General features: G+C 43.8%; 2 protein-coding genes across 16 annotated transcripts in view; one reads left to right on the top strand and one right to left on the bottom strand.

Moving 5' to 3' along the window:
• Positions 1 to 802: 802 nt before the first annotated feature.
• LOC129716732 (uncharacterized) lies at positions 803 to 6,054 on the top strand. Its single transcript, XM_055666571.1, has 3 exons — positions 803 to 1,010; positions 1,624 to 4,783; positions 4,881 to 6,054. Exons 1-3 carry the CDS (start codon positions 803 to 805, stop codon positions 6,052 to 6,054), a joined length of 4,542 nt encoding a protein of 1,513 aa, XP_055522546.1.
• Positions 6,055 to 9,000: 2,946 nt separating this feature from the next.
• LOC129720388 (netrin-B-like) overlaps positions 9,001 to 12,715 on the bottom strand; it is a 214,373-nt gene continuing 210,658 nt past the window's right edge. For all 15 annotated transcript variants that reach the window (XM_055671895.1, XM_055671866.1, XM_055671858.1 and 12 more), the window contains one exon: positions 9,001 to 10,689. In XM_055671895.1, the coding sequence (XP_055527870.1) occupies positions 10,548 to 10,689 (142 nt within the window). In that variant the 3' untranslated portion in view covers positions 9,001 to 10,547. The remainder of the gene's footprint in view (positions 10,690 to 12,715) is intronic.

Raw genomic sequence — 12,715 nt, 5'->3', positions numbered from 1 at the left:
TTGTCGGGTGCCATCGCCGCTGGTGTTCAATTGTTTCTGGTTCGCCATCGAGGAATACATTGCCGCTGGGGCAAATCCGCCATCGTTTCGTGCCGTCACAAAGGATTTGAAGTCATTTTTATACAAGGCTCATTTAATTTGGGCAGAAGGTGAGTTTCTGTCCAAAATTTTTCTGCGCATCCCCGGGTACGCTTTAGATTTGCGTGTTTTTTTTCTGCTTTTTCTTCGGTTCGAGTTTTTTGGAATTTTTTGCGGTGGCACACGGCCGGCAAACGACAATACTACGCCATCGATCAACCTGCGAGATTTGGATCAACGTTCCTGTGATTCATTACGAAGTTTTTTGGAAAAGTTCTTCCAGTTAGATTGGACGCAAGGTCCATTTGCAGCTCTTCGGCCTGCAGTGCCATTTTTCTCAGAGATTTCCTTTGGAAAATTGTTCCCGCCCGTCATCGACTGGACGCAAGGTCCATCTATCGTCGCCCGGCCTACAGCGCCATTTTGCTTGCCACACGGAGGCATTGTTGCGACCGCTTGCCTCTTGCCATTGTTGCGGACCTGCTTTGTGTGCGGTTTCCTTGGAGCATCAGATTGGCGTTTCGGTTTAATCTTCGTTGCACTGAGTGCGCTTTTTGTTCCTGCTTTTCTTGATATTTTCAAGGCACTACTTGCCTTGGAAAAGGTGAGTACCTTTCCAAGTTGCTACTGTCCTGTGTCCGGGTCTACCGTGGTTGTTTTTTTCGATTATTTTCGCAGTTTTGTTCATCATCTTTGTTGCTGATTTCATCAACTGGGGCGGAAAATGGCGGACGGCCAGCGAATCAATCTGCCGACGACAAAGCGAGCGACGATGATTGCAGCACTGGGTCGGGCTGAGGCATTCCTGGTGGGCTACAGTGACCAACGAGACGCTCCGCAGGTACCGTTGAGGCTCGAGTACATAAACAACATCTGGGCTACCCTAAATGAAGTGCAAGCGGAGCTGGAGGCATACGCAGATACTGATGAAGGTATGGCAGTGCATGAAATAGCACGCGCTGACTTTGAGTCGCGACTTTTTGCAACCCGCTCCTCTTCCTGTTAACCCCGCATACCCTCAACCCCCGCATGTTTCTACTGCACTCTCTGGTATAAAACTGCCGACTATTTCGCTTCCGGAGTTCGATGGGGATTATCAGCAATGGTTGACTTTTCACGACACTTTCTTGGCATTGATACACAACAACGCTGATGTTCCACCCATACAAAAATTTCACTATTTAAGGGCAGCCGTCAAGGGGGAGGCTGCTCAGTTGATTGAGTCTATCGCTATTAGTTCCGCTAATTACGAGTTGGCTTGGCGCACATAAGAGGGCAGGTATTCAAATGATTATCTTCTGAAGAAGCGACATTTGCAGGCTTTGTTCGATATTCCGCGTGTTCAAAAGGAGTCCGCTGCTGCATTGCACGGTTTGGTCGACGAGTTTGAGCGACATACGAAGATTCTACACCAGCTTGGGGAACCAACGGACGAGTGGAGTACCATATTGGAGCATTTGTTGTGCACGCGATTGCACAACGATTCTTTGAGAGCATGGGAGGAGCATGCTTCTACTGTAGAAAATCCAAATTTTCAATGTTTAGTTGACTTTTTGCAGCGGCGTATTCGGGTTCTTGAATCGATATCTGTCAACGATCATGCCCCTGGAAGTCAGACCACTCCGAGCACCAACCAGGCTGCTAATTTCAACCGAAGGCAATCCCAATTTCGGCTCTCGTCAAATGCGTCCACCGCTATTGCATCCTACAAGTGTCCAGCGTGCAACGGCAATCATTATATCGCAAGGTGCGCAAAATTCATGCAGCAATCCGTCAGCGAGCGTAAGCAGTTGGTGAGCAGAAAGCGGCTGTGCCACAACTTCTTGAAGGGGAACCATTTGGTCGCTAGTTGTCCGTGTGAGCTCAACTGCAGGAAGTGTAACCAGCGTCATCACACTCTTCTGCATTTAGAGCAATCTGGCAACATTCAACGTTCCGGTAATGATTCTGCCTCTCGCTCAGCCAATCCCGCTAGCTCGACTACACAATCCGCCTCGACCTCTCTAGGCAATTCCAAAGAGCAAACATCTGTTCCTGCTACGGAGATAGTACCAGTCGTTGAAACCAGCGCGCCAGTTCAGCAGCCTGCTGAAAACGTTTTTCTTCTAACGGTCGTCGTCAACGTCATTGATGCGTATGGGCATGCGCATCCCGCGCGCGCTTTGTTGGACAGCGCGTCTCAGCCAAACTTGATTTCCAACCGATTGGCCCGCATTCTTCGTTTGAAGCGGAAGTCCGTTAACATCACCGTTCAAGGGGCTGGACAGATGTCGAAAATGATCCAGGAATCGTTATTTGCCACTATAACTTCCCGGAAGCGGAACATTTCCTGCGGCGTAGAGTTCTTGATCATGGACAAGGTAACTGCAGACCTTCCTGCGCAATTCGTATCAACAGCTGAGTGGAATCTACCTACCGATAGCTTTCTCGCTGATCCTGCTTTTAACAAAAGTCAGCCGATAGACATGGTAATCGGTGTTAAACATTTTTACAGTTTCTTCCCGTCTTCAGCTCGCATGCAGCTGCGTGAAAATTTACCTCTGCTGGTGGATAGCGTCTTCGGCTGGGTTGTTGCTGGGTCGGCTGGCTTAGCATCGTCGACATCCCAGCAACCTTCGTGCAGCGTAGTGGCCGTGTCGATGATAACGCTAGAGGAAAGTGTCGAGCGCTTTTGGAAGACAGAGGATCTGGCCACCACCGACAACTATTCAGTCGAGGAGCGGCGATGCGAATCTTTCTTTACGTCGACGGTCGCGAGAACCCATGAAGGACGATACATGGTTCGTCTACCTCGCAAGCCAGATTTCGCCATCATGCTAGGAGAGTCTGAGGCAACCGCTCGACGTCGTTTCGAGCTTTTGGAGCGCCGTTTGCAACGAGACCCTGATCTGAAGGCAGAGTACCACAAGTTTATGAGGGAATACCTCGATCTCGGACACATGAAGCCGGTCAAACCGAGAAGCAGTGACGACACGGATTGCTACTACCTTCCCCACCATCCCGTTTTCAAGGATTCAAGCACGACGACTAAGGTTCGGGTCGTGTTTGACGGATCGGCGAAAACCTCTACTGGCTTCTCTTTGAACGAATCCCTCTGCGTTGGCCCTGTGGTTCAGGATGAGCTGATTGGCACAATTCTACGGTTTCGAACCTACCCGATAGCCCTTGTCGGTGACATCGCTAAAATGTATCGGCAAGTATTGGTACATCCCGATGATACTTCTTTGCAGCGCATTCTGTGGCGTTTCTCTGCTGATGATCCCATTCAGATCTACGAGCTTCTGACGGTCACCTACGGGCTCACTCCTTCCTCGTTCCTCGCCACTCGTACGCTTCAGCAGTTAGCGGATGACGAAGGAGAGCCGTACCCATTCGGCAGTAAAGCGTTGCGTAAGAATTTTTATGTAGACGACTTCATCGGTGGTGCGCAGACGGTCGAAGAAGCCAGCAAGCTTCGTACAGAGCTAAGCGAGTTGTTGGCAAAGGGTGGATTCAATCTGCGAAAATGGACGTCGAACCGGCTCGAAGTGCTGAAAGGATTGCGAGAGGATCAAATAGGCACGCAGTCTACGATAGAATTCGCTCCCCACGAAACCATCAAAGCGTTAGGCATCAATTGGGAGCCGAACGAGGGTTTTCTGCGTTTTGATTCCCAGGTACCGCCCAGCGATCACGTTTTAACGAAACGGTCCATTTTGTCTACGATTACTAAGCTTTTCGATCCATTGGGTCTTATTGCTCCCGTTGTAGTGAGGGCAAAAATTGTTATGCAGGAACTATGGCTGCTGTCATGTGGTTGGGATGATCCGGTTCCCGATAATCTACAGAAAAGATGGGAAAAATACCAACAGGAGCTGCCCAAAATTTCTGCCTATCGCATCGCCCGTTATGCCCTTCTACCTAATTCTACAGTGCAGCTACACACCTTCGCTGATGCCTCCGAATCTGCTTACGGTGCGTGCACATACGCCCGCTGCGAAGATCCACAGGGGATCGTACGGATACAGCTTCTTGCCTCTAAGTCCCGAGTCGCTCCGCTGAAGCGGTTAACTATCGCCCGTCTTGAGCTGTGCGCTGCGATTCTGGCTGCGCATCTGCATCACAGGATAAAGCGTGCGATTGACATCGGTATTTGTTCGTCATATTTTTGGTCCGATTCATCCGTCACTCTCGAATGGCTTCGATCACCACCGAATCGCTGGCAAACGTTTGTTGGGAATCGCGTTTCAGAGGTTCAGCATTGCACGCATGGCTATTGCTGGAACCATATAGCAGGCACCGAAAACCCGGCCGATCTGGTCTCGCGCGGAATGTCCGTAGAAGAGTTCCTGAACAGTGCGCTGTGGAGTCAGGGTCCCAGCTGGCTAACATTACCGTGTAAAAGCTGGCCTATCTCGAACCCAGATAATGTTTCCGAGGATATTCTCGAAATCCGACAGGTCGTCGCAGCAGTTAATTCGACCTCAACGGTCAACCCGCTCTTTCTTCGATGCTCGTCGTATACTCGCTTGCTGCATGTTGTTGGATATTGCCTTCGCTTCATTTTGAATAACCGTGCCAAGACTAGAACACAGCCTCTCCCAAGCCCGAATCCAGTGCAGCGCTACCTTTCAGTGGAACAGCTTGCCCAAACCAGAAACGTGTTGATTCAGCTAGCCCAAAGCGACGGCTTCCCCGCTGAGCTGAAGGACTTAAGAGAAGGAAAGTCAGTAGATAGACCCAGAGGGGGTATTGAGGGTTGGAGGGCGACTCAACTTATCTCAACTGCCCTATCAAGCGAAACATCCTGCCTTACTTCCCAGCTTTCATCCTTTCTCCCTGCTAATTGCCCAACATTATCATCACCAAATGTTTCACGCCGGAGGACGGCTTCTACTAAGTGCCATTCGCGAAGAATTTTGGCCGCTGCAAGGCCGCAAGCTCGCTCACAACACAGTTCGTCGATGCTTCCGCTGCACTCGCCTCGATCCGGTACCTGCGCAACAACAAATCGGCCAATTACCTGCGCACAGATTAATCCCGAGCCGTCCATTTAGTGTTACGGGTGTCGATTATGCTGGACCGTTCTACTTGAAGCCGATACACAAACGGGCTGCACCTGCAAAAGCGTATCTGTGCCTCTTCATTTGCTTCGCAACAAAAGCGGTTCACTTAGAGCTAGTCAGTGATTTATCAACGCCAGGTTTCCTGCTAGCATTAAGGCGATTTATTGCTCGACGCGGTCGCCCTGCCCACATTCACTCAGACAACGGCAAAAATTTTGAAGGAGCCAAGAACGACTTGAACGAGCTTTTTGCCATGCTGCGAAAAAGTGAGGAGAATGAAAAAATTGCTTCAACGTGCGCTGCAGAAGGTATCACATGGCATCTAACACCACCAAAAGCACCGCACTTCGGCGGTCTCTGGGAGGCGGCCGTAAAAGTGGCCAAGAAGCATTTGTACCGTCAACTCGGTTCATCTCGTGTGTCGTTTGAAGATTTGTCCACTATTCTGGCCCAAATTGAAGCGCTGATGAATTCTCGACCCCTGCTTCCAATGTCAGACGACCCGAACGATTTGGCTGCGCTCACGCCCGCTCATTTCCTGATCGGTTCCAGTATGCTGGCCCTGCCCGACCCAGATCATCAACATATTCCCGTAAATCGGCTGGACCACTTTCAAAAATTGCAGTTGCACGTCCAGAAATTTTGGAGTCACTGGCGCACCGAATATCTGCAAGAACTGCAAAGGGACACCACGATGAATCCCCGGAATCACACGTTGCTGCCTGGCAGATTAGTTGTAGTCGTCGATGAGCTTCAGCCACCCATTCGTTGGCCATTGGCACGCATCGTCACCACTTCCCCCGGCCCAGACGGTTTGACGAGGGTTGTTTCGCTTCGCACCGCTCGTGGAATCATCACACGCCCCATCACAAAAATCTGTTTGCTTCCGGATCACACTGCTGCTGTTGCTGAAGGAGATGAAGCTGAGTAACTGTTCTTAGTGTTATGCAAAATCTTATTGTTACGTGTTAGATTGTTAGTAATAGTCCAATGTTCAATTGTAATGTAAAAATGTTAACTGTAGCTGTAGATTTGTTATTATTGAAATTGTAATTTCAAGGAGGCGGCGATGTTACGTAATATGTGAAATTTGCTTTTTCGACCAGTTGCGCGAATACCGTCTGCATGCTACCAACGCTGTTACCATGCACGACTATTTAGCTATAAAAAGGCAAGCGCAAATATACGAGAACTGTCAGTACCGCAAAATCAGTGAGTGTTGTTATTACGTGCAAGCGCGAAGAGCTAAAAGTGTATTAATAAAGTTTAACTTACCGACAAGTGTTGTAATACTCACCTGTGATCCTCCTCAACGAGCGTACCTGTAAAAAAGCGCGTGAAAAACCCTTACCCCGGAACTTGTGGCCGTGTGAAACGGATAGTGACGCCGGTGAGAAATTTTCGTTTAGTGAAACACGTGGTTTTATTGAGTTTCAAGTTGTTAACCTAATTACTTGTTGGAGATTGCCAACCGTTGGGATAAATTCCGTAGTAATAATCCCCAAATAATACGACCATGACTAAGGATTTACTGATGAGGGGGATTATTATTTTCCTGTAAGGTCTAAGTTACAAATTCAACACTAATTGAGATTAACAATTATTAGTTAAGATAGACTTACGTTTAGTATTTTCCCGTAATAGATTCTTTCCGTGAATAATTAGTGATCTGTGCTCAACGTTCTTTCAGTCCGTACTACACCTTAGAGTTAAGTTAATTTAAATAATTATGATTGTTTGAAATAGAATTGGATTTTACTTAGCGCATGTTCTTTATAGCAAAAAAATATTGATCTCGCTTCTATTCACAAGTGTGCGTATCTAACATAATTCTTTTTAATTTAGACTTAAGTATATTAATATTCTAGTTTTAACTTTTAAATTCAGTAGCTTTTTGAGAATTAAATTAGAGAAAATTAACGCGCAATCACTTTTGATCTCTTCACATGACTTGCCACAACTCCTATCTGACAGCTTGCTGACTTCAGATGACTTGACTGACCGTGTGGGGGTCTTACTCCCTCTGCTTTGAGCCATCGCTTGTCAGTGGCTGTGCACAGTGGGACGCGCTGGCTTAAAATAGTCAACCATACTATTGAAATGAGATAAATAATTCACTGAGGGAAACCCAGTTGTATAACTGTTTTCGCTCCGGCACTTGTGTTTAATAAAAAAATACTAATTTTTTTCAATGCCATTCTGATGTCATCAACGGTTTGATTGTAGGTGAGAGCTTTATTTTTGTCAGGGAATTAGAATTTACGTTGTCCATTCATGTGAACTTTTGTGAACTTTTGTAAGACCTTACTAAACAACTTTAAGGAGATCGCAGATCGTAAATATAATTATATATATTTTTTCAGTTGAATATTGAATGAAACGAATGATCATTTATTAATGGTACTGATCAGGAATAAACTCAAAATAAAATAAACCCAATTCCTCGGTTGCGTAAAACGTACTCTTAGGAATAACGATACCTTAACATACTTCTGCATATTGCTACCAACAGTGTATATATAATCTAAAAACAGCACCCAAGTCTGAAAAGAGAGATTTTCCACAAAATCGATCTTTGCTTGATGACCGGATATAATGTTGTAAAGTCCAATTCATCGATTCGGAACAATTGCGGACATCCAATCGGTTGTATACACTTTTCCTCCGGTCGCCCGAGCACCCTGGTGAAACGCCCTCTCCCAGGAACTTTTCAATTCCCCTCTTGTATCCATAAATATCTCAAACTTTTTCACTAACTTTAGCCATTAAAATTTCACAGCCCTTCCCCCCTGTGGACGGTTGCCGTTCACCTACAGAAAAGGGTGAAGTTTGTCCGCCCAGTCACTATAGCAGTGTACCTACGGTGAACAGGTCTTCTCTAAGTATGGCCAAGGCCTGAGCCAACCTTGCCTATGTTGGGTCCCTAGAATGCTGAATTGTGAAATTGTTGCGTCTGGCTTCAATTACATGACATTTATTTCCATTGTTGTGCCGGAAAGTTTGCCGTTCTGTGAGTTCCAGTGGGGAAGCTTCGGCCACGCTTCAGCCGTGGCCCGAGAGAAGTAAATAAGTGCAGAACGGGTTGAATTGTTACAGCCCCGTGACAATGTTTATTTCTGTCTTTGTCTTAGAAATGATGTATGTTCGCAGTAGAAACCAACTTTAAGAACAAGGTCGAATATTATTATTATTATTTATGTTTTTATGCAGCGATTACAAATATTTTGTTACTTTTCTCTTTACAGATTCAATAAGAATGACTGTGAATGGTTCGTAGGTATTTTATTGTTCTAGTTTAGTTTAGCTTCTGACGTGCGCAAGTCTCTTCTAGAATTAAAAAATACTCACCGAGTTTTTGGATATGTTATTTCCAACATCGATTCTGAAATAATTTCTCAACATCAAAGGTTATATGGAATCAAGGGGACAGAATTCAAATAAAATAATATTGCCAGACGAATGTCATTTGCCTTCTTTTTGATGTGCACGAATCTTAGGTCTACCGTTCGATTCCCGTGCGAAACCCTACCGGCCGTTCTATATTCACGAACGAAAGCCAACTGTCACGCATGCTGACTACTCAAATCAAACGAAAAGTATTGACTGTTTATAAACCCCTGCTTCCAGTCGTAAAACACTCACACTGTGTATCCTAATTTTGTTATATAGGCATGGAAACCTTCAATTGAAGTTTTCGTTACATAACAATCTTTCGTTCAGGTTTTACTCCATTACAAATTTATTTTACCCTTATCATCATTAGTAAGGCTCACCGTTCAAATCGAGCTTTCGTTAGGAATACGATTCACATGAGAGAGAAAAAAAGAAAATCATTATGCCTTCGGATATGCTAAACAACGGACAACACAATACCCAATTCTGTTTAATATAAAATAATTTAATGATTTTATTACCTTTTTTTCGCTCTCCGCCTTGCGCTTCTGGTCGCTAACTTACAATACAAAGTATACTGTTTCTGTTTTCTGTTTCTTCTTCACTCCTTTCGATTGTGTGCAATCTTAAGCGAATGTCGTGTGGTGAACAATTTTCGAATTTTTCCTTCTTTCAATTGTTTCGCGCAAAAAATAAAGCATTCAAAACACTAAGAGAATTACGTTGGTTAATACATTGATCAGCTATTCTTTTGTTTCCCATCGACAGTGATTCATGGGGGAGGTGGGACTTTATCGGGAAGATGCAGATGCACTGGACTACAATGTGTTAGTGCGCAATTTGGCGAACAGTTTAGTGCATTGGTTTGTTTTTTCTCTTGCAACTGCGGATATACAATGATATGGAACAGTAGGAAAACACTTATTAAAAATCTAATAAACAGAAATCATTGACCAATGGGCTGCAATATTTTGTGCTATCTGTTGAATGAGTTTTAAATTAGTTCCCTAACAGTGGATATATAGGTTAAATTTTCTGTTTGTTCGTTTGTCTGTTGGTTGTTTATACCTACGAACGTGGGTTACCGATTGGTTTTGGATTCTATATACAGGAGTATGATCACAATATGTATAAAGTTATGAATTAAATATTTTTTTATTTTGATTGGCATTTAATCATACGATTGTGGTTCAATTCGTTATTTCTTGACAGGTTCTCAAAATCTTAAAAATATTTGTTACGTTTCATATTCAGACTATTACGCAGCATTTGTCGTACAAACCTGCTGGAAGTTTGTACAACAAATGTTGCTTCTAGACTCTCTAAATATGGGCTAGATTAGAATGGTTAGAGAATAATAATTGCAAGATCTATTTACATAAACTCGAATACAGTTTCCCTAACTTGCAGGTAGATTCAATAACTGTCTAATGATAATGGAGAGAAAAGGTAAGACTTACTTCAACAACGATGGCTGACTGCGAAAAGTTGAATCTCTTGAAACACAAGTTCGCTTTTTATTCTGAATAAGACTCAATCTTAAATCGAAATTGTACACTGTATAGACTTGTTTATTGTACATGTTATTGCATCTATTTTCAAGCGCGAACGACCGTTCTGCACTCGCTGGTGATGTTTTGACTTCTTCAATCGCATTTCGTCACTTGCTAATTAAATATCCATGGCACTGACAGAGACAAAAATACTATTGTTGGAAAGACTATTTCCGGCTTTTCTATTGGTACGCGATCCAGGAATCATTTCTACACATTGCAAATAGATACTTCAAATCTCGTAGTCTTCTTCAAGCACAATCAACTCTTACTGGCTACGTTAATAATACATTTGAGTAAGGATGCGTTTGTATTTGTTTTTTTTTCTTTTCCGGTTTTGGCCGCTTCAAATTTGCGTATATTTGCGTTCAGAATTTGTTTGCTTAAACGTACGAATAAAGCATATTTTCCCCTCGCTCATTCACTCGAGTCCCATTCATGCCTCAAATTGACTTGACATACACCGTGTTTCCCGTGTTTAGTAACAGGATCCGGACTGCTGCTGAAACCGCCTCAACCGCCGATTCCAGTCGTCCTTCCATTCGATGATAATTGTCTTCGGTCCCAGTACCAGCGAGTCTGGGCTCTGCTTCGAGTCCATGCCCAATATTAGGTATGATCTGTAACAAGAAGAGTATAAAAATGTCGATTGTTTATTTTTACGTCAATGTTTTTTTTCTTCTTGATTGGTACTACCATGAATTCAAGGTCGTGCTTATGGAAGGGGATTATAGGGGTTTAAAACGGGCAATTAACTTGAGCACTAACTACTAGTTAGTAACTAGAAGTATAGTTATACAATTCATAAAGGCGTCGTTAACATGAAATTCTTTACCTGTGGAAATTGTCAGAAAATTAGAACTGTCATTATAGCGTTTAAGTTAAACAGAAAATTTTTTTAAAGAGAATAAACAGAAAATATCGTGCTGGTGATTCTGGATTTTTTAAATTTAAACGGTGCAAAAAAGGGAAACGTGTAAAAAATGTCCGAGAGAGTTCGATTTTGAACTTTCTATTCATTTTTGTTACTTAGTAGTTTATCTGTGCAACGAAATATAGATGACTGCGTTCTAAAATTTTGTTATAATGAGTGAAGTGATAAAGTTGGTTAAAAAATATAACGGTCAGAAAACAGTTTTTTGCGTACAAAGTTGGTGTTCAGATCTACTATAAAGAAATTGCGCTGTCTTCGTGTACCTGAGCGATGGAAAAAATGTTCAGAGAGTTTCTAAGAATATATGTACAGTGCTTTTTCGATTTAATCAACAGTCGTTTTTATCACTTTCTTTTCGTACGCTTTTTTTCGTTTTTATCATGCTTTTTCGAAAAAAAAAACTAAATTAATAATAATGTACTTACACGTTGTAGAAAGCGTTTTTTAAACATAATTTTCACTTGTGCCTTGCAACAATGCAAGGACACATTGTTACCCGACATTTTTAAAAATGGAACGGTAACGAATGTGAGACGTTTTGGTGTGGGTGTTGTAAATTAAATGTTGGATGTAAAATTCTAGTAGGTAAGGTAGGTTGAGAAAAGTAGTTTTTTTCAGCGTTGCAAAGCTAGCGAGAAGCAAAACCTTTCTCCTTCTTTCTGCTTGAGAACGAGACATATGCTACGCTTCTTGAGTATTTTCCACACACGCTTTCGAGATACTCTTTCTTCTTCATGCATTTCCCTGAGTAGCAGCAACCACGCACCGACACGCCAAAACTCTTTTGTATTACTACTCAGCAAGACTGCAAAAGAGTACGGGAGTTCCTGTTAGCGAGTAGCAGTACTCGATTGGAATTGCTCGACTAGGAGCTTAAAAAAAATGTGATCGAAAACGAAAATGCTTTTTCATCTACCCTGTTTTGCTTCATGCACCGACAGCCGAACGTGGGGAAAGAATCTGTAAAGTATCGCTTACTGGAACGTGTAGGGTATGGGACTGCTTTGATAGTTTTTTTTTATAGCAGGCTAATGCAAAACTAACCGAACCAAGCCGCACCGGCGTAGTCCGTTACCCTATTTGAAATATTTTTTTTGTTCCTCTGCAACTATCGTAATGAATCTTGAAACAATTTTACTCGGTTGGTTGTGCTCGCGAGAAGGAGACTACACGCTGATCTCGGTAGCTAATGCGAGCAAGGAGGACAGCAAGAAAAAACGAGAACAAGCTTGAATGGAGAATGCTCCAGTGTGTGATATCGGCAGCTAAAAGAACTACAGGTGTTGCATGCTGTTTATGCGTGAGACTGACAACACTGCCCCTATCGAGACGAGCTGATCTTGGTACATTTTATCAAAAGTAGCACGACTATCAACACCGTGACGTAACCTAGTGTACCATCTGTGGTTCAGCCGCTGTACACAACACTGCAAAATGGTGCCGTGCTGCAACAATTGTGCTGTGGAACATCGCTTCCTTCTGCCTGATTACACCGAGTCTCAATGCGGGGACTGTGACCGAAACCATCTCGCCACCAGTCGAAGTTACCCGAAGCGTGCGGAGTTCATTCGCATTCGCAAGGCAGCGTCAACAGCCAACCAGAACAATCGTCAATGAAGGCCACCCCCGGATAACCCACCAGATCAGTTCCCACCGATCCGCTGTACCCGCTTCTGGCTCCCGAGCAACAACCATCAGAATCGTAGTATCTC

This window comes from Wyeomyia smithii, chromosome 1 (genome assembly GCF_029784165.1).
Source record: "Wyeomyia smithii strain HCP4-BCI-WySm-NY-G18 chromosome 1, ASM2978416v1, whole genome shotgun sequence".
Classification (NCBI taxonomy): Eukaryota; Metazoa; Arthropoda; class Insecta; order Diptera; family Culicidae; genus Wyeomyia; species Wyeomyia smithii.
This window is presented reverse-complemented; position numbering and strand designations above follow the sequence as displayed.

Coding starts and splice junctions, on each gene's coding strand:
- LOC129716732 (XM_055666571.1), top strand. CDS start 803: ATGGCGGACGGCCAGCGAATCAATCTGCCGACGACAAAGCGAGCGACG. Junction 1,011..1,623: donor ATACGCAGATACTGATGAAG/GTATGGCAGTGC, acceptor TTCAATGTTTAG/TTGACTTTTTGCAGCGGCGT. Junction 4,784..4,880: donor AAGGACTTAAGAGAAGGAAA/GTCAGTAGATAG, acceptor CTTACTTCCCAG/CTTTCATCCTTTCTCCCTGC.